At 41.7% G+C, this 18375-nt stretch overlaps 2 protein-coding genes across 2 annotated transcripts; both read left to right on the top strand.

The window, feature by feature from the left end:
* The first annotated feature begins 2253 nt into the window (after nucleotides 1-2253).
* UTP6 (UTP6 small subunit processome component) lies at nucleotides 2254-12361 on the top strand. The gene is made up of 19 exons (XM_079323604.1): nucleotides 2254-2429; nucleotides 2515-2599; nucleotides 3236-3277; nucleotides 3361-3453; nucleotides 3597-3644; nucleotides 4422-4485; nucleotides 4921-5039; nucleotides 5501-5578; nucleotides 5996-6077; nucleotides 7074-7155; nucleotides 7766-7947; nucleotides 8589-8668; nucleotides 9389-9466; nucleotides 9611-9790; nucleotides 10582-10662; nucleotides 10911-11020; nucleotides 11107-11173; nucleotides 11452-11524; nucleotides 12104-12361. Exons 1-19 carry the CDS (start codon nucleotides 2338-2340, stop codon nucleotides 12259-12261), a joined length of 1794 nt encoding a protein of 597 aa, XP_079179730.1. The 5' UTR covers nucleotides 2254-2337; the 3' UTR covers nucleotides 12262-12361.
* Nucleotides 12362-14334: 1973 nt separating this feature from the next.
* COPRS (coordinator of PRMT5 and differentiation stimulator) lies at nucleotides 14335-18128 on the top strand. The gene is made up of 4 exons (XM_079323642.1): nucleotides 14335-14371; nucleotides 14571-14658; nucleotides 15188-15439; nucleotides 17417-18128. Exons 2-4 carry the CDS (start codon nucleotides 14574-14576, stop codon nucleotides 17584-17586), a joined length of 507 nt encoding a protein of 168 aa, XP_079179768.1. The 5' UTR covers nucleotides 14335-14371; nucleotides 14571-14573; the 3' UTR covers nucleotides 17587-18128.
* The last annotated feature ends 247 nt before the right edge of the window (nucleotides 18129-18375 follow it).

Raw genomic sequence — 18375 nt, 5'->3', positions numbered from 1 at the left:
AGACCTGTTGGGAGATCTGTGCACGGGGCTGAATTCTCCTGGAGGCACATTCAAGGTGGAGGTTGCTGTGGCCCCTGAGTAGTGTATGTGCACACTCCTCTACCATCTACATTAAAACACTCATGGATAGTTTGGTGAGTTTCAAAGTTCCTGATGGACTTCAGGTGGCAGAACACTGTAGGTTGATGGTAGATGGTAGAACATTATTTTCAGACAGACAGAACAATCAAAGTTTCAGAAGACTGTTGTTTATTTTGGTGTCTCTCTTTTGCAGTTACTGCTGATTTTCAGATAAAGAAGAGCTGAATGGTTGAAGAGAGAGGAGAGCAAGAAGATAGAAACAGATTTTTCCAGAGGTTTTTGGGTAATGGCTGACATTTACCTTTTCAATTCATAACTCCTACACTGCATGTAGTGTTCTCATTTCCATGTTGGGATCTACATGCGCCATGAGAAATTAGTTCTAAGTACAGAATGCTTTTTATTATAAAATCATACAGTCAGATGCAAAAATACTCAAATGAAGTGAAACAATCTAGTAGTAATTCCAATCACATTCTTGGTCAGCAATTCAGTGTGCTAATGTTACTTAATGTGAACTTACTGAACTTTAGATCCCAAGGAACTGAAGGCTTTGGCTCACCAGTGGGGATTTCTGTGCTGGGACAACCCTGCTCATTCCCCTCCAACCTGTGGCCATTCAGTGTGGGACAAGAGAGTCTCCAGGGAGGACAGTCTCCATCAGGAATTGCCCTTGTCCTTGAGGGGTGGGTAAGGAGTCTCTTGGCATGAGGCAGCTGCAACCCAGAGCTGCTAGATGACCAGCTTCTGAATGCAGCACCAGTCTGTAGTTCTTGTTCTTGTGACTGGATGGTGTCTCTTCATTTCCTGGTAGCTTTCTTGTTTGGTTTACTTCTTGGAAAATCATGTCACTATTTCCTGTCAGAGTGAAAATTTGCTAAACTTCTCCCACTAAGAATTAGTTTTGTTTTTTTTTAATAGGTCCACACATTGAATAAAGCCACCACAAATTCAAGTCACAGTAGGTGAAAAAAAATACTGCTGTTCTTGATAGTTCTTATAAAGTGTTTTGTCTTACCTGTGTTTTTAACAAAAGTCAATTGCTCAGGTACTAACTCTGTACTTGGTAACACCTGTTAAAACTTTTGACTGGTAAGGAAAAAATCTCTCACTTTTTTTTGACTATTATGTACGAGTTCTATGCCAGAAGCCCTCTTGCCCTTAGTCTGCTGCCTCTTCCTCTTGTACTTGTTTTTTCAGAGACAAACAGCTGCCTTTTCCCCCAGCAGGGAGTGATGGCTGTGCCAGGGTAGGTTTGGAGATAGGGTTGGTTCTGTGGCTGACCAGCTCAGTGACAGCAGTGACAACTCAAAGCATAAGCAGCAGATACTGCTGTCGATAATACGCATTTAAGGAATTTTCTCCATCAATTATCTCCCATCTCAATTTTTATTTTCTGGAACATCTTTAATTTCAGAAACAAAAATTTACTATTGCCTGGTTTTATTGTTAATTTCCTCAGAATCATAGACCCGTGGAATGTTGGTTGGAAGGGACCTTAAAGATCATCGAGGTCTAACCCTCTGTCATGGGCAGGGTTCCTTCCACTAGACCAGGTTACTGCAAGCCATGTCTAACCTGACCTAGAACATTCCAGGAATGGGGAATTCACATGTTCTCTGGGCAACCTGTGCCAGTATCTCACCACCCTCACAGTAGACAATCTTTTCTTAACAATTTGGAAGGCAGAAAGAACGAAGGTGGCATGTGAGAAACAAAGAGATTCATCCTGGAAGAATCCCATAGAGGAGCAAAGTGCTGGAGCAGTTCCAGGCAGATGTCCCATCACTAAACCTGGTCAATGCCATCGTGTTTAGCTGGTGCCAAGAGGATGATGCCACATTCTTTTTGGTGATGCCCAGCGACAGGACGAGGAGTAATGGCCATAAACTAAACCACAAGAAATTCCAGCTCGACATGAGGAAGAATTTCTTTCTGTGGAGTGTGGCGGAGCTCTGGAACAGCCCAGGGAGATGATGGAGTCTCCCTGTCTGGAGGCATTCCAAACCCACCCGCCTGTCCCCGGCTGCAGGTGACGCTGGCCGGGCAGGGGGTTGCGCTGGGCGGTATCCAGAGGTGCTCTCCAGCCGGCCGGCGATGCGGAGGCTCGGCGGCTGTGGCCCCGCCGGCCGGGCAGGGGGCGGCAGAGCGCAGCGGCGGCCGCGGAAGCGGCGCGGGCAGCGGGCGGAAGCGGGGCCGGGCCGGGCCGGGCTGGGCTGGGCCGTGCCGGGCCGGACACAGCGGAGCCCCGCGGCCATGGCGGAGCGCATCGAGCAGCGGCTGGAGGATCGCATCCCGGAGCTCGAGCAGCTGGAGCGGGTCGGGCTCTTCACACGCAAAGAGATCCGGTGAGCGGGGCCGGGCCCGGGCGGGCGGGTGAGCGCACGTGGTGCGGCCGGCAGCGCTCCGGGCGCTGATCTCCCGTTCCCGCAGGGCTGTCCTGAGGAAAGCCTCGGCTCTGGAGTACAAAATCCAGCGGAGAGCGCTGCGGAAGGAGGATTTCATTAATTACATCCAGGTAGGTTTCACGGAGAAGCAGAGCGGAGCAGCTCTCGCTGCAGACCCAGCTCAGTTAGACCCGGGTGGTTTCGTAGTGACCCACGCTGGAAACAGGTCAGAAAACGAAGACAACTCCTCACCTGGTCCCTGGTGTTCACCTGTGAGCGGCTCTTGGCACCAGAGTATGAAGCGTGGCCAGGAGCTGGTGCCCGAGTTTGGGTCAGGCTTCTCTCGTGGTTTGACTTTTTCCTGTAGTTTCTTGCATCTCCAGGGATGTAGAGCTCCCAGTTCCCTCATGTGCTGTGCAAACTGTAGTTACGGGGAATTAATAAGTTTAGTATTAGGCAAATGTTCCTGAAAGGGTGGTCAGGCTCTGAACAGGCTCCTCAGGGAATGGTCATGGCCAGGAGTCTGATGGAGCTCACAGAGTCTATGGACAGCACTTTAAGGGACAGTGAGATTGTTGGGCTGCCCTGTGCAGGGCCAGGAGTCTTAGAAATATAGTCCCTCAGCCAAAAATTAGTGCTTATGTTTTCCTGACTGTAATGTCCATTGTCCACCTGATCATCTGTGACAATCCTGATATAGTTTTTTCTTGCCTTGCTGTTATGTGTCTCCACATTTGCTTTTAGATGTTTTTTTCTTCCCCTTGTAGTATGAAGTTAATCTGCTGGAACTGATCAAGAAAAGAAGAGCAGTAAGTCTGTCAATTGTTAAGAGTGCAAAATACTTTATGCCAAATTTTCTATTGCAATAAAATGTGTATTTTTTTCCTCCTAGCGCATTGGATATTCATTTAAGAAGGATGAAATTGAGCACTCTATCCTGCATAGAGTCCACAGCCTGTTCAACCGAGCTACAGGGAAATGGAAAGTAAGTTTATTTGTACTCAGATTTGAAATTCTTTTTTTGTGCATGCCAGGTCATTGTACCAAGGGTGTGTTGTTTGCTTGTCAATGTACAAGTGATTTTGTACATAGTGAGATTGATTCTGTTCTTCTTTTGATTTCCAACAGGATGATGTCCAGCTCTGGCTTTCCCATGTTGCATTTTGCAAGCAGTGGGTGAGTTTTCAAATCCTGATCTTACCCAGGTTGAGACTGGTGCTTATTCACACACTTGATTTAAAGATAGGGGTACAAACTTTACTGCTACATGCTGCAATACTGAAATAACTTTGATACTATTGTTGGAGCTGCTTGGGATTTTCATTGATGTATGTAAGTGTAGAATTTGACTGAGAATGAATTAGTATGAAATTAGATACTTGCAGGGGCAAAGGTGAGGCTGCATTAAATCTGGAGTGCTGGTTGGTTTATGAGAACCATAATATTGGTTATACCTTCTCTGAAGTGAGTGATTCACTTGTCTGTGAATTGTGATTTTGTTCTAAATATTTATGGTAGTGGCTGTGCTGAACAGCCTAATTCTGTCAGTTCTGTACTTGATAAAGTTACTTGTGCAAGGGTTCACGTTACTGGCATTCAAGTGTTGTCATTTCTGTATTGAGGAAGGTGACTGCAAGGTGGTAAAGGTGACCAAAGGAAAATTCAGTCTGTATCTCAGAAGAGGGCAGTGAAACCATGGGCTTGGGACTTGGGTAACGTGTTAGCTGTGTGGTTCACAAAATTTGAGTTAACCATGCTGCTCTAATGTGGTAACATTTAAATGCTGGTCACTACTGAATAAATATGAGAAACTTTTTACCATAGATAAAGTAGCAGAGAAGCATCTTTTTCGGAGCAGTTGCACTACGAGTTGCAACTTTTCCTACTGAAACTTTGGTACTGGGAGCTCAATTCAGTACCAGAGAGTGTGAAACAAAACTGCTTCTTTTACAGAATGCAAAACATCAACTCAGTAAGGTGTTTTCTACCATGTTGGCCATTCATTCCAATAAACCAGGTAAATAACACAATGGTGAGTGCTGCATAAATGCCTCAGCATAGACTGTATGGTGTTGGTTTAAATTCTTGTAGATATCAGCTCAAGCTGTTGGGCTGAAATTCCTACTCTCTGTTCTTTGCCTTGCTGCTGTTGCTTCACAGGAAGGGCTCTGACAGGGGTTGTGCTGAGCAAACATTAAGGGATGTGAAGTGGGTCAGAATGATCAATTCCCAGCTGGACTGGGTACTGGGTTGATGTAGAAGTGAGAGATGTGGAGTGCTCATGACTGCTTTCTGGGCTTTGAAGACATCATTAGATTTGTAGCTAAACCAGATTAAACTTCTTGGATCTGCCTGTCTGCTTTACAGTTTTATGTGGGAGATAATCAGTCTTATTTTGGGGTTGAGCTCTCATTGAGAGGTTAAATACATTTATTTGTGTCACCTGTTGCAGCACTGTGGATTATGGCAGCAAAGTGGGAAATGGAGACACGGCTGTCATCAGAAAGTGCCAGGCACTTGTTCCTCCGTGCTCTGCGCTTCCATCCAGAGTGCCCCAAACTTTATCAAGAAGTGAGTTCCTGTTTTTCTTCTATGACCACTTGATCAGTCAGAGCAAATCAGCTTATTTCCAGATCTGTCTGAGACAACTGGAAAAATTTGTTTTTCCATCTGCAGGAAAATGTCAAAAATACTAAAAAAACCAACCCCAAATTTCCTTACTAAGGTACTGTCAAGCTCAGCTGGGGCGTAGTTGTCAGCTCAGTCTGGCATCCCAATCTTTGTTAAGGAACTTGGTTTTCTTTGGGGGTAAGTTAAGCTTTAAAAGATGACTAAAAAATCATCATTGCAACCTGTTGGAAATTTCTGGGCAAATACACAGGGCAGATAATAGTAGGTGCACAAACCTTCAAAAACCAAGGCTCTAGGACATGTGTGGGATATGGTGAAGTCCTGATTTGTATCTCCTCAGAGCTTGTTTTACCCTCTTTGTGGACTTAGATTTTTATTTCATTTTGTTGTCACTCTTGCAGTATTTCAGAATGGAACTTATGCATGCAGAAAAGCAGAGGAAGGAGAAGAAGGAATTTGAACAAGCAAAGATGGACCTGGTAGGTCAGCTGACCATACCTAATAGTTATGTCTGCTTGTGTATTTCATGTTGAAATCCACAGGTTTGGATTAATGGTTTATTTGACAATGACTTAGAGAAAGTTTTTGTTCATGTCCTGCACCTGTGTGGAGCTTTTCAAGTATTTGCTGATGCTGAGCTCTAATACTTAATACATTTATTTTTTTCTTTGCATTTGTAGAATCATCTATTATATTCCCAGTCTGAAAATTAACAGTAATTTCTGGAAAATAATAGTCAAACTTCCTACCACGTTTCTTTATAGTTGACTTGTGCAAATTACATAAAAATATACTTGCATGAAGAAAAGCATTAATGTCTTCTGATTTTTCTTTCCCTGTTTGCAACAATGGTAGCTGAGAAAGGACAATAATTGCTTCAATATGTGATATTTCAGGGGGAATTCAGTTACTCTGAAGAAATTCTCAATGGGGAAATGGCTCGCATTGTCTACAGGGATGCTTCTCAGAAAATTAAAGGTGAATGAACATTTTTTGTACTTATTCATTAAGAAAATTGTAACCTTTAACCCAGTTCTGCAGTAGGCAATGGTGATAGACTTGGCTTCAATGCACACACTGAGATTCTTTTTTCAAATATACCATTTCTTCAGTAGAACCTATTTAATGCCAGAGTATAAACTAATGGTGCTGGTAGTTCTGATTGCATGTCTTTCCTGCAGGCTGACATCTCTTCCAGCACAACAGCTTTTTGGACCTAGTGCAGGGTTACAGTCTCAAAACTTGATTGTTTAAAAAAGAAAACCAAAGGACAGTTTAAAGTTATACACCTTTTTTACTTTGCTGAACATTAGATCACAACTAATCAGTTAACACTAGTAACAAAAAAAGTAAAAGTTCAGACTAATAACAAACTAGGCTAGATTATTTTAAATTAAACAGGATTGGTAAAAATCAGCCATTTTATTGAGAGAATTGGGTAAATAACTGCTGACTAGTAGCAGATATCTTTGAAAACTCATGATAGATGAGGATATTTGGAAGATTGGGCAAAGTGCAATAAACCTCATTAAAAATTAGTGGGGAAAAAGGACATTAGAGGAAATTTCAGAAAAAGTTGGTTTAATGTAATTTTCTGGAGAAATACTGGAAAAAATAGGCATGCAAGTGATTTGCAAGCACCTGAAAATAGTAAGATGAGTAATGGCTGGTGGGGGTTCACAACGATCTGATTGTGTCACATCATGTCACTTGACATTTTCAAAGGTAAGTTGTGGAGGTAAAAGATGGACACAATTCACAGACATCAATTTTGTGCAGCTTTGGAGAGATCTGTCCTGGGTGTGGAGCATTTTGTGTTTTCATGGCAGAGTCAAGTGAGGGAGTAGAGGAGGTGCTGATTAAATTTGCATGTGGAACCAAGCTACAGAAATGCAAAGTTCAATTGATGAAATGTGTTGAGGAATTCTTCAGCAAATACTCCACTTGATAGTTTTATCTTCTTTTGAAATGTAGGTGTTGAGTTCCAGCTGGCTGTGCTCTCTATTGCAAAGCTCTTTGATTTTACCCAAGATTTGCAAAAAGAAATCCTTGAAAGGTGAGTTGTGGCTTTGTGTTGTATTTTTATTTTATTTTGGTTTGGTTTTTAAGAAACATATTCTCGTAAATTCTATGGCTTACAGTGGATTGGATGGACTCTCAGAACTGAAGGCTGTTCCTCTAGGGAAACATTGTTAATGCTTATGTGAAGTCCTTTAAGAAAAACAAAAGCATGATTTTTACAAGAGGATATTTATATCCAACTTCTGAAAGGGCATTACAAGGCTGCTAAGAAAATGTAGGTAAAATACAGTTGTCACTGACTAGTTACTGCACTTGGTTTCCATAAATTCATTGCAGGAACTGTGGATTTTCCTAGTGTACTTTCGTGGGGTTTTTGCATTTTTTGTTTCTCCTGTTGTTCCTCTAAAAAGAAAGATCTCTCTTGACAGCTGCCTGTTTCTTGTTATTTCTGGAGAATATCCATATTAAATAATATTTTAAAAAGCTAATGTTTTGTCTTTCTCTTGTGGAAAGGAATTATTTTTTTTTTTTCTGGCGTTTGGTTACTTAGCAATTAACTACATTTCTATAGCAATATAACAAACCTCTTAAATCTGCAGGTGAAGAATGGTGGCTGTGGGCTGTTCCAAGCATGTTGTGTTTAGTTTGCAGGCCAGATATGCTGATGATCCCCTGACATGGGACTACATGGCCCGCAGGGAGCTGGAGCTGGGCTCCCTGCCACCCACAGAACAAACCACAAAACAGCAGAAAGTCTCAGAAATGGCCCAGAGAGAGGAACGCTGCTGTGCAGTCTTTGATGAAGCTGTGAGAGCAGTCCCAACAGGTGAAATGTTCTGCCTGCATTTTAACATTTGTTTCTGGTATTTGAACCTGTAAAAGCCTTGAAGAAGGTGATGGCAGGCTCTACCATACCTAAGAGAAGGCAAACAGTTCTTAGATGCTATCTCTTGGGATCTACTTTATTTGTTATTTGGGTTATTTGTCAATATATTTATGCTTTTGGAGGAGCTGCTTAACTGAAAATGTGAGTCTGTTGCTGGTCAGCTGTGAGTAAGCAATGGTGTTGAGTTGCCAGGAGAATGGATATCCATCTTCAGCCTCTGGTATCATCCTTAGTTGTAAAGGAGGTTGTCAAGGGACTGTTTGTGGAGTGGTCTTGATCTTGCTGCTGTACAGCCTTTAAAACCATAGAATAGTTTGGGTTGTAAGAGATCTTTAGAAATCTTAGCAGAATTGAGAGTTTGATGCCCTTTATGAAGTCCATTTACATTCTGCAACTTGGATTGGGGAGCCATTTTAAAGTGTAATGTTAGAAATCTAGGGCCTCTCTTGTAATACAACATTTTAAAACAAAGTTGGCATTAACACATTGTATCATTTAAATATTTGTATTTCTTAAAGATAAAAATTTGTGCTTATTCTTGTGATTCTCTAAAGTGTGATATTATGCCTTTGTTTCTACAGAGGACATGTGGAAATGTTACATCACTTTTTGCTTAGAGAGGTACAACAGAAAAACCAACAGTGCAGAATTAAAGCAAAAGGTAAAAATTCATTAGGAAATAATAGTAACAAATCATCCCTATTTTTATTGACTTCTGTAATACCTCAGAGAAGAAGCAAATATATTTTGACATTTTATCAAAAATACTTGCCTGTGGCTATCATTAAAAATAACTTAACCTCCATCTGGGGAGATCCCTTTTACTGCCAGGCTCACAGGTGGCCTGCCTGGACATGAGTAAGCTGGGCATAAACCAGCCTTGTAGTCAAGTACAGTGACCTCTTTGGATGAAAGCTAAGACTTGTTAATCATGGAATGGTTTGGATTGAAGGGCATCCTAAAAACTCACTGACAGGTCCTTCAAACCTGTGCTTGTTCAAAGAAGAAGATGAATTAAAATGACTCATTCAAATAAGTCTGGGCAAGGTTTGGTGCTGGCATGTGGGTAATTCAGTTGTGCATCTCTGCTTAGGTATGACTCAGTGAAATAATTAATTTTCCTCTGCAACTTGGTTCCCTAGTATTACACTGAAAGAACAATGCAATGTTGTTCTTTGCTCCTTAAGGAAGAGAAGTAAATGCTCAGATTTCCACTTTACCTTGGAATGTTTGCAGGTACTTAAAGCATTAGACACATAATGTGTAATTAGATATTCACTGACATGATACACAATCCAGTGGGCTTCTTGGAATGCTGGAATCTAGTGTATATATAGGAATACTGCTTGTTTTCTCTTTTTTTCTTCTCTGTTGGTTCTAGAGGCTGGAGAGGACACTGAGTGTGTTCAGCAAAGCCCATGAGTCCAATTTGCTGTCAGAAGCTCTCTACAATCAGTGGGTAAGAACTGACACAGAAGAAATAGATGCTGAGGCTTTCCTGCATTATTTGTGTGCCTGTCTTGGCTGTTTTGAGTAGGCACAAGATGAACAATATTGGTTCAAAGCCCTGCTTTGTAACAAATCTGTATCTGCTGGGTTTTAGCTTCAGCTCTTACTGGACTCCAACCTCTCTGACAAGGCTGTGGAGGTGGCAGAAGCTGCAACCAGGCACTTCAGCCAGTCTGTGGAAATATGGCAGATGAGGCTGCAGGTGCTGATCCAGTTGAAGAGGGATGATGTGACCCAGTGTTTTGAAGAAGCCATTAAACATGTGAAATCTAAGGTCTGTGCTGGTTTAATGGACTTGCATGCATTAGTCTTGGGCCAGAAACCTCTGATGATTAGTTGTTTTGGGTTGTTTTTGTGGTTTTTGTTAATTAAAATCGGTGAGTTTTTTTGTTGTTTGGTTTTTTGTTTGTTTACAAGGCATTTAAAGTACCTAACAATTTTTAAGATCAGAAATAAGAACTTCACATTTCATGTGCAAATTGCATTCACAAGTATTAGGGATATTAATATAAGGATAATACAATATAATATTAATATTGGGATATTATCAATTAACTTAAAATCCACATATTTTAAGTTTGAATGCTTACAGGTGACATTTTACATATTCTCCTAGCAGTGAGCTGGTATTTGTGTCTTAATGGAAAAATGTGTTTCCCTTTCTTCACTGTCTGATGCACCTAATGTATGTGTGGTGTTTCAAGCCTTGAATTAGCTGTGTGCTCTCTGCTCTTCTCCATTTCAAAGTCTGGCACAATGAGTGAGGAAACAGGAAGGTTTATTTCCATTTTGTTCTTGGAAGTCACCTCTGTGTACTGCTGCACTCAGTGATGCAGAACTTGGTTCTCATCCCTGGCATTACAGCTGTTCAGCTAAGGATGATTTATCCTGTAAGTGAGGAAGGAAATGAGAAGTGTGCAGTTCAAAGCTGTCTTTTCAGGAGCTGTGTCCAAAGGGTATTTTTTGTGGCAGGTAATACAGAAGCTGATGGCTGTGTTGCTGTCTGTTTCTGTAAATCAAGAGTCACTGTATTTCAGCTATTTGATGTGTTTCCTGACCTTGTAGGGCACTTTGCCATTGTGGACCCTCTGGGTGGAATGGAGTGAGGGGATGAACAGCAAGGAAGACACAGAAGCTCTCTACCAGGTACTTGGCTACTTGAATTCATCTGTTTGTATTCAGAGTATTGTGAAACCCTCTGCATGAAGGGGTTTATGGAAGTGCCAGTTCCAGCTGTCTGGAATACTGGAGGAGAAAAGTATTTTAGACTTAGGAGCTCTCCTTTGTGCCAGATACCTAACTAGGGAGAAGCACTAATTGGGCCATTGAATTGTAGGTTATGTGATAGGTTTATTTTTTCTTTATTTTGGGATTTTTTCCTTTTAAACTTGCAGAGATCCTTACATGCCACAATGCCTGCTGAATCTGTGACTATGAAAGAAATGTATCTTGACTGGACTTACAGAAATCGTGGTTATAAGAAAGTTAAAAGACTCTTTACCAGGTAAAAACCCCCCCAGACCTTTAAACCTGATAATTTAGGGTATATGTTAAAACTCCTTAAGTCTAAAGTCACTTATTTTATTTCAGCCTGTGTGAAAATCGTCCATTTTCAATTGACTTCTTCAGGAAGATGATCCAAATAGAAAAGGAGCAAGTAAGTTGTTGACTATCCACTTAAGCTTTGTATTAGTAAAATATAGTTCTAACATGGGATTTAAATAGGAAATAGAGTAGTGGTGTTAGTCTGTGATCAGTTTGTGTTTGTCCTATGCAGCTGATTCACAGGATGTGATACAAACCCAAGTTCCATGGTAACTAATCTTCAGCAGTGTGTGTGTAATTGCATGACTCTCTTCCTTTGTCAGAATCTAATCATGCTGCAGATTCACTTCTGTACAAAATAAATGACCTTTTAATACCTTCCTTTTTTAGGAATCTTGCAAAATGCTTCATTTGAGAGAGTACTACGAACGTGCCTTGAGGGAGTTTGGTTCAACAAATACTGGTAAGGGGGATTCTGTTTTTCATTATTTATTCATTCATTCACTGCTGCCTCTTTTATTTCCATCCATTTCAAAAGGTACCTGTTTGTTCTGCCCTTTTGCTTGCTGTCATGCAGAGTGAAACTTATTTCTTCTGTGCCATTAAGTGTAAGGACACTGCAGGGACCTCCACTGTCAGCCCAGGGTTATTGGCACTGGGATGGCTTCAGCACAATTAGGAGCAAATCAGGTTCAGACACTGGCTGGCATATGAGATGTGTGTCACTTTTTATTTGGATTTATGCACAGTATGGAGCTATACATTTATAATCAAGATTTCTGCAATATTCCTTTTAAGAAAGTATACAGCTTAATTATTATTGCCTTGATGCATATTGATACATGAAGATACCACTTTTCCAGCTGGGATTAGAGCCCAGGGTTTTGCTCTTCAAGGTGCCAGAGATTGTTGTTTCACAAAGTAAACCCTATTGCATTAATATCAAAGACACTTAAAAAAGAGAGTTTCTAGTTAGGCTTGCTGTGTTTGTTAAGTAATACCTAGTAAAAACCTAACCAGAACTTTCATTTTTCTTTTAAAGATCTCTGGCTGGATTATATCAAGGAGGAGCTAAGTCATCCCCAAGGCAAACCAGAAAACTGTGGGAGCATTCACTGGCGAGCTATGAAGATGTTGCAGGAAGACCTGGTGGAAGATTTTGTTTCTAAATACACTTTATTGCAAACTGGACATTTATAAACTATACATACTTATTACATGACTGTGCATTTTTTAGCTTCTTTGTACAAAGGTAAATATGTTCCTGGATTTTATTAAAGTTTACCTTCTTTACATTTTATGTGACAAAAAATAATAATCTTCTCTGTTGCAGTCATTTCTAGTTTTGATTCTGCCAGGGGCAGGTTCAAGTGCACAGTCAAAGGAAGCAAACCTCTGAGAATGTTTTCATCAAGACTTCTGAGAGCAAACCTTTGATCCAGCTTAAACATTAAGATAGTTCTAGTGTATCAGTTTTTACAGTCTGGAAAGCTAATATTACAGCACCTTAATGCAAAAACCCAAACCAAATTCCATGGAAACTACACCTGTGGATGATCTTTTTATCATGAAGCTGAATCATGAAAAGTGGAACGCTTTTCATTAGGTATTCAGAAATCAGTAAAAATACAATGTTTATTGCTTCCTATCCTAACCTTGAAATAATCTGTAATCCTCATGACAAAAAAGAGAAACAGCCTCTGCACCTACCTTGCATTGGTGTTTTCATCCTGAGAGTGATGAAGGGTAGAGGGGAGCTGAGATCTGCTACCCATGTCCTTGGGGTGAGAGTGGAAAGCTCTGATCTACACTTCAACTTTCTGTCCACTGTACCTAAAAAACTGGTAATGTTTTTTGAAAGAGTGCTGTCCTTGGCTGTTTACAGAGCCACAAACCTGAGAAATCAACATAAATGCTATCCTTGGACCATCAGAGAAATGTAAAGTACAAGAACATGCAGCAAGTGTTCCTTCGTGCAGTTTCCCAGTGAAGGGGGACGTAGTGACAGTACAGGGAAATATTTCTTGATTTTGCACTCAGATAGAAATTGCAGCTCCTCTCAAGCAATGAACAAGTAACTTGACTAGCAGGGAATTAAGTTTGGAGTAGCAGCCTGGTAAGATTCCTGCTTTTGTTACCAGATCTGAAATACATCCTGCTTTTGTGTTTCCCAAGCTTTTAGCCAGGTCCTCTCCTATGCCATCTCTGCCATGTCATTGTCTGACATTGAGATTTCATTAGTGATAATCACTTACACCTTCCCTGCCCCTTATGCTTTTACTCCCTCTCCTGAACCACTTCTTGCTTCAGTTGTACAACTACAAGTTTTTAAATGCAAAGTTTGGAGTTTTTAAAGTGCAACAAAGCTGGTAACTCCATCATTTCAAAAAGTGGGTTCTTTTTGGTCAGCTGCTCTGGTTCCTCGCAGAATTTTGCCATTCTCCCCAGGGATGCGCATTCCCTGCGGGAGCCTGTGCTCGACACCAGCCGCAGCTGTTCCGCCCAGGTGTTCCTGTTCTTCACGCTCTGAGCATGCTGCTACCACGAGGCCTGAAGGAAATTGTTACCTTTTGGCAAGGGGAAAACTCCACCCAGCCATGAAAGGTATTGATACTTTATTTACATCTTAATGAGTGAAAGGTGCTTTCTCAGAGCTCTTACACCTGTATTTGTGGAGGGAGCAGTCTCCATTACACGGTGGTGTTGGGTCATGGCTGCAGGCGATGATCTCGGAGGTGTTTCCAGCTGAATTGCGCCTGTGATTCCGGAGCTGTGCAAGGTGGGCTCCGCAGGCACCGAGGCTGGGGCGGGAGCGGTGCCCCCGGCCCCGGCAGCCGCTCCTGCGAGTGCCGCTCCCGTCCCTCGGGCAGGGCCGGCGGCCGCCCAGCTGGGGCTCCGGGGGCCGCGCTCGGTCCGTGCTGCGGCCACGGCGCCCTCAGGGCGGGCCGCGCGCTCGGCCCCGAACGGTCGGGGGGCCCGGGGAGCGCGGGGCCGCCCCGAGGGCTCGCCCGGAATCCGAGCCCTGCCCTTGGGCCCGGCTTCCTGCAGCCACCGCGGCTCCTCCTTGTCCCACTGGAAGTGTGAGGAGAGCTCGCCACCCCTCAGGGCAGCTGAGGGTTTCCTTCTGCTCTCCATCCGTTTTGGCCCAGCTCCTCAGTGGTGTTGGAGGGTCCCCTCGGCCTGTGGGCTCCCACGGTGGTTGATTTAGCGTTAGTACTTTTTGTTAGCACTTTGTGTCTTCATTACCTCTGATGTTTTCACGGTGTGCCGCCGTTCCCGAAGGGGCGCGTTTTGGGCCGGGGTTGTGGCGGTGAGTGAGGAAATGGGCACCGATGGCAGCAGCACAATGAGCTGTAGCTCTAGATTCGCCTTCTGAAGTGAATTCCAGTTTGTTTTTAAACCTCCGATTGATCAAGGGAACAAATGGAGACTCTGGGGAACGCTGAAATGCGGTAGCGGTTTCGTGAGCAATCAGAGGTGCTACTGCATTCTTTAAAACTGTATTGTAGGTAATGGCTGCTGCTTCTGAGGCTGCAAGCTCTGACGGGAAACAGCTTCCTAACAAGACAGAAACTATGATCTACACATCCAGAAAAGGTACAAAGGGCAAAGCAAGTCGTGAATATTGAAACGTGCACTACTTAAGAAATGTACTTAAAACCTTTTGGTGATGCATGAGAAATGCCTCTTTACTTACTGCACTAAATTATTTCCCTCTAGATATTTTTATATGCCTAGGTACATGAGTAATTAATCAATATGACTTATTTTTGTTTGTTTACCAGAACCATGTTGGTTTTTTAAAAAAATACCTACAGATGAATGTGGTGAAACAAGACTGCTGGGTCCTTTGCCCCAGTTTATGCAGTTATTTTCCAACAAGAGTTTGTGTAAAATCCTGATTTGCACTGATGCTGTGGTGCAAGGCTATGTCCACTCTTCCTAAGCATATGAAATGTGAAGCAGCTCTGTAGTGATGTTACACACATAGTACATATACATGTATCACAATACGATTAGTAGTCACAAAATGCATTTGTGTAGCTCTCTGAATTATTGTGTGCTGAGCACTTAACTGTTCCCGTTTAATTCCTGAGTGTCTGTTGGTGCTTTCTGCTGGTTTTAGAATGTTTGCTGCAGAATATTCCACCTGTTCTTTGTGGCAAGTCTGAAGAAAGTCAATCTACTTCTACCTGTCCCCATGAAGGTGATGTCAGTGGCTCTGCTGATGAGGGCTGGTGCAATACATACACTGACCTGGATGTGTGGAATAGTGGACTTTCCAATATACTTGAGTCTTCAGGGCTGCAAGATGCATCTGCTCATGTGGTGGAGGACTGGGATAAAGAATTGGAGGAGTCTGATTGCAGTCCTTATGGTGAGTACACATTTACTTGTGCTTCATTTGAGTTTTGGGTAGTTGGAGGTAGGTGCTTTGCAGGAGAATGTGTTTAAGTAACTCCATGTTCTGTTTTGGAAAGCAATTTTTTATTGTGTTGACCTCCTGGATATGTAATGCACAATTTTGTTGTCAAGTACAAGATTTAAAAGTGGTGTTGTGGACTTCACCTGGCATTCTTGCTTAAGCAATTGAATTCTTAGGGAGTGGCATGGTAAGGAGGAGAATTCCATGTTTGTGTTGAGTTTCTCTGGCAAAGCAGGTTTTCAGTGGTGTATCTTTGTTGTTATGAAGCAGAAGAGAAAGGTACACAGTGTGCAGGAATTAACTTTTTCTATGTAAAAATTCTTCAAGAAATTTCAAGACTATTCATTATAATGTCTCTCTAGAGCATGGAGTTTTTTGGAACAGTGCTCAGTCTCTGAGTATGGTTTGTTGCTTTTACTGAAGATTTTTTGAGGGGTTTTTTTGACTTTGGTTTTTTTGAAGCTTGATCCTCCTGTGATCACAATCCTCCTTATGTTGTGCACATGATCAGTCCCATGGACAAAAGTGATAATGAACAAAAGGAGTTTCACTCACACCTTTTTAGAATTGAATTACTATTATTCCTCCAGTTTGTAATTTGTTTTTATGGTGACTCACATGTTAAGGACTCTCAACCTCCATTGGCCAGGCTGGTTCTTAGAATGGGTGGATGGAGTTTAGCCAGCAGTGACTGATAATCTGCTGTCTTTGTTGATGCAGAATAGTAGCATTTCCATTTTCTTCTCATTAATGTGCATCTTTTTGTAATGAATACAATTGTCTTTGCTTAGGAAATATGAATTCTCTGCTGATTTTAATACCATAATTAAAATAAATTTTTGTATTTAAATTCCATTGTTTGATAATGGAAGAAAGTGAGAAAGTTTTTACAGCATTTCCATCACACCATTCTGATTTTAAAATGGAAATACAGTATTGGATTTCACAGTGGGTAATCTGCTCACTTTTTGGAGGTTTTCCCTCTCTTCCATTCTGAGTTTTTATTTTAATCTCTTATATGCTCAAATTTATTGAATGTTTTGAATTTTGTACTGAAACTGTTCCTTTTTTCTCCCTTTATTTAACTTGCTCATCCCACCTGTAGGTCTTTAAATCCTCACAAACTAAGGCAGCTGTGATTATTGGATCCTTCTGAAGGATACTGAGTACAGGGTCTGATTTGTTAACTGCTGCAAATACAAAAATGTTCATGGTTGGTCATTTTATGGCTTTTTAAGTGTCTTAAGCCCTTGCTGTGATGGCTTGTTTGGCAGTGCTGCTGAAAGGCTGACACGTGGGATATTGTGTTGAGTCCTCTGCTCCTCCATGCTCTGGGCTTTTTCTTTGCTCAGTGTCTGCTGGCTAGAAATCTTTTTTATGCTTCTGTTAAAACACTTTGCCCTATTTTTGTGCTAGATTGGTTAAATACAGGCCCATTAGGCTTCATTCTAGCCTAGTGGAAATGTTGTTCAGAGCCAGCTTTTATAGAGCCCCACCCTCCTGTTCTGTCCAGTGACCCAGTTCTTAAAGGGTTTGGAGGACTCCTCATTGGGATGGTGTTATGAAAATAGCAGGAAGGGGGAAGGTAAATAAAAGTAATAGTTTCATGAGCCTTTTATTCCCAGGGAAAATGGGAAAAAACTGCATGCCTTGTAAGAGCTGCTGCCAGACATTGTGAGTCCCAGGTGTATCACTGAGCTTTCTGGAAAACTTTTGTCTGTGTGGCATGAACCTTCCTTAAAATGAAGACACTGCCAAATTCAGTTTTCTGTTTGGCTTTTTTTAAAGGTCTAATTAATGAGTGCTGGCAGATCAAATTGAAATAGTGAACTGGAAGATGCCATAGACCTCCATTATAACCTGCTACACTATTCCACTACTTTCCCAAGTATCTCCTGTGGTTTAAACCTTTTATTTTATCTTCTTTAGATGCTGATGATTTCTTCTGTGGAAGTTTTGAGGAAAATAATCTTTTTGGCTCATTTGAATGGAAGAAGGATTGGTTCTACAACCCAGGCTGTCACCACACACCTCGCTTTGTTTTTCCACCAAGAGTTAGAACAGTTGAGAAGGGCCAGTTTGATGATGCTGATGAATGAGGATGAGCCTGGTCAGAAATAAGTTTGGCTTCTGTGTTGGATTGTATTCTTCAGCGATTGAACTGTGTCAAGTCCCTCAGTTTGTTTGCAGAGTTGGGCCTGAGGCCAGAAATGCGACACCATCTCCAGAGTTTGGTTACTCTGTTTCTGAGCTGTCCATAAATTGTCCACCCTTGCCCTGGGGACAAGAGTGCAGGTGCTGGGTGTAAGGTGTCAGTGCATTTCTGGAGGTTTTGTTTGTATTATATACATCTGTGTTGCTAATCAATTGCTTGAGGAGAAGTATTTAATTTCTAAACTGCAGTTTGTTTGCCAGGCTTATGTCAGTTTTGACATGCTGATGCCTGTGTTTTTGTGTAACTTTTAGTTTTCTTTCCTTTTCATTTAATAATGTCAGATTGGTTTGGATAACTTTAAAAACTCTCCTTTAAGCTTGTCTGTTGTATTTCCATATGGTTCTAATGTCCATTTGTGATTCTTGTACTGGTGTTTAACAAAATCAGCTGTGGCAAGTACAGAACAAGTTGTTTTGTGTTTATTTTTATGTATTTTAGGATACAGTAATTAGAAATACATGATACCCATTTTCAAATACACATATTGATATATAGGGAGGCCTGCTCCATCCAGGAAGAATACTGGGTGCTTAAGGCTGTCTCCCAACAAAGATTTCTCCACATCAGACCTTCTTGTGTATGGGCATATTACCCTAGAGTCCCACAGTTGTCTTTATTACATTCTCATGCAACATCAGATGTGCAATGACAAAGGTGGCTGGTCACCTGAGTA

Source organism: Erithacus rubecula (assembly GCF_903797595.1).
Source record: "Erithacus rubecula genome assembly, chromosome: 20".
Classification (NCBI taxonomy): domain Eukaryota; kingdom Metazoa; phylum Chordata; class Aves; order Passeriformes; family Muscicapidae; genus Erithacus; species Erithacus rubecula.
The sequence above is the reverse complement of the archived record's forward strand: the minus strand, read 5'-3'. Positions and strand labels throughout refer to the sequence as shown.

Coding starts and splice junctions, on each gene's coding strand:
- COPRS (XM_079323642.1), top strand. CDS start 14,574: ATGGCTGCTGCTTCTGAGGCTGCAAGCTCTGACGGGAAACAGCTTCCT. Junction 14,659..15,187: donor GATCTACACATCCAGAAAAG/GTACAAAGGGCA, acceptor TGCTGGTTTTAG/AATGTTTGCTGCAGAATATT. Junction 15,440..17,416: donor GTCTGATTGCAGTCCTTATG/GTGAGTACACAT, acceptor TATCTTCTTTAG/ATGCTGATGATTTCTTCTGT.
- UTP6 (XM_079323604.1), top strand. CDS start 2,338: ATGGCGGAGCGCATCGAGCAGCGGCTGGAGGATCGCATCCCGGAGCTC. Junction 11,021..11,106: donor GTTAAAAGACTCTTTACCAG/GTAAAAACCCCC, acceptor ATTTTATTTCAG/CCTGTGTGAAAATCGTCCAT. Junction 11,174..11,451: donor TCCAAATAGAAAAGGAGCAA/GTAAGTTGTTGA, acceptor TTCCTTTTTTAG/GAATCTTGCAAAATGCTTCA.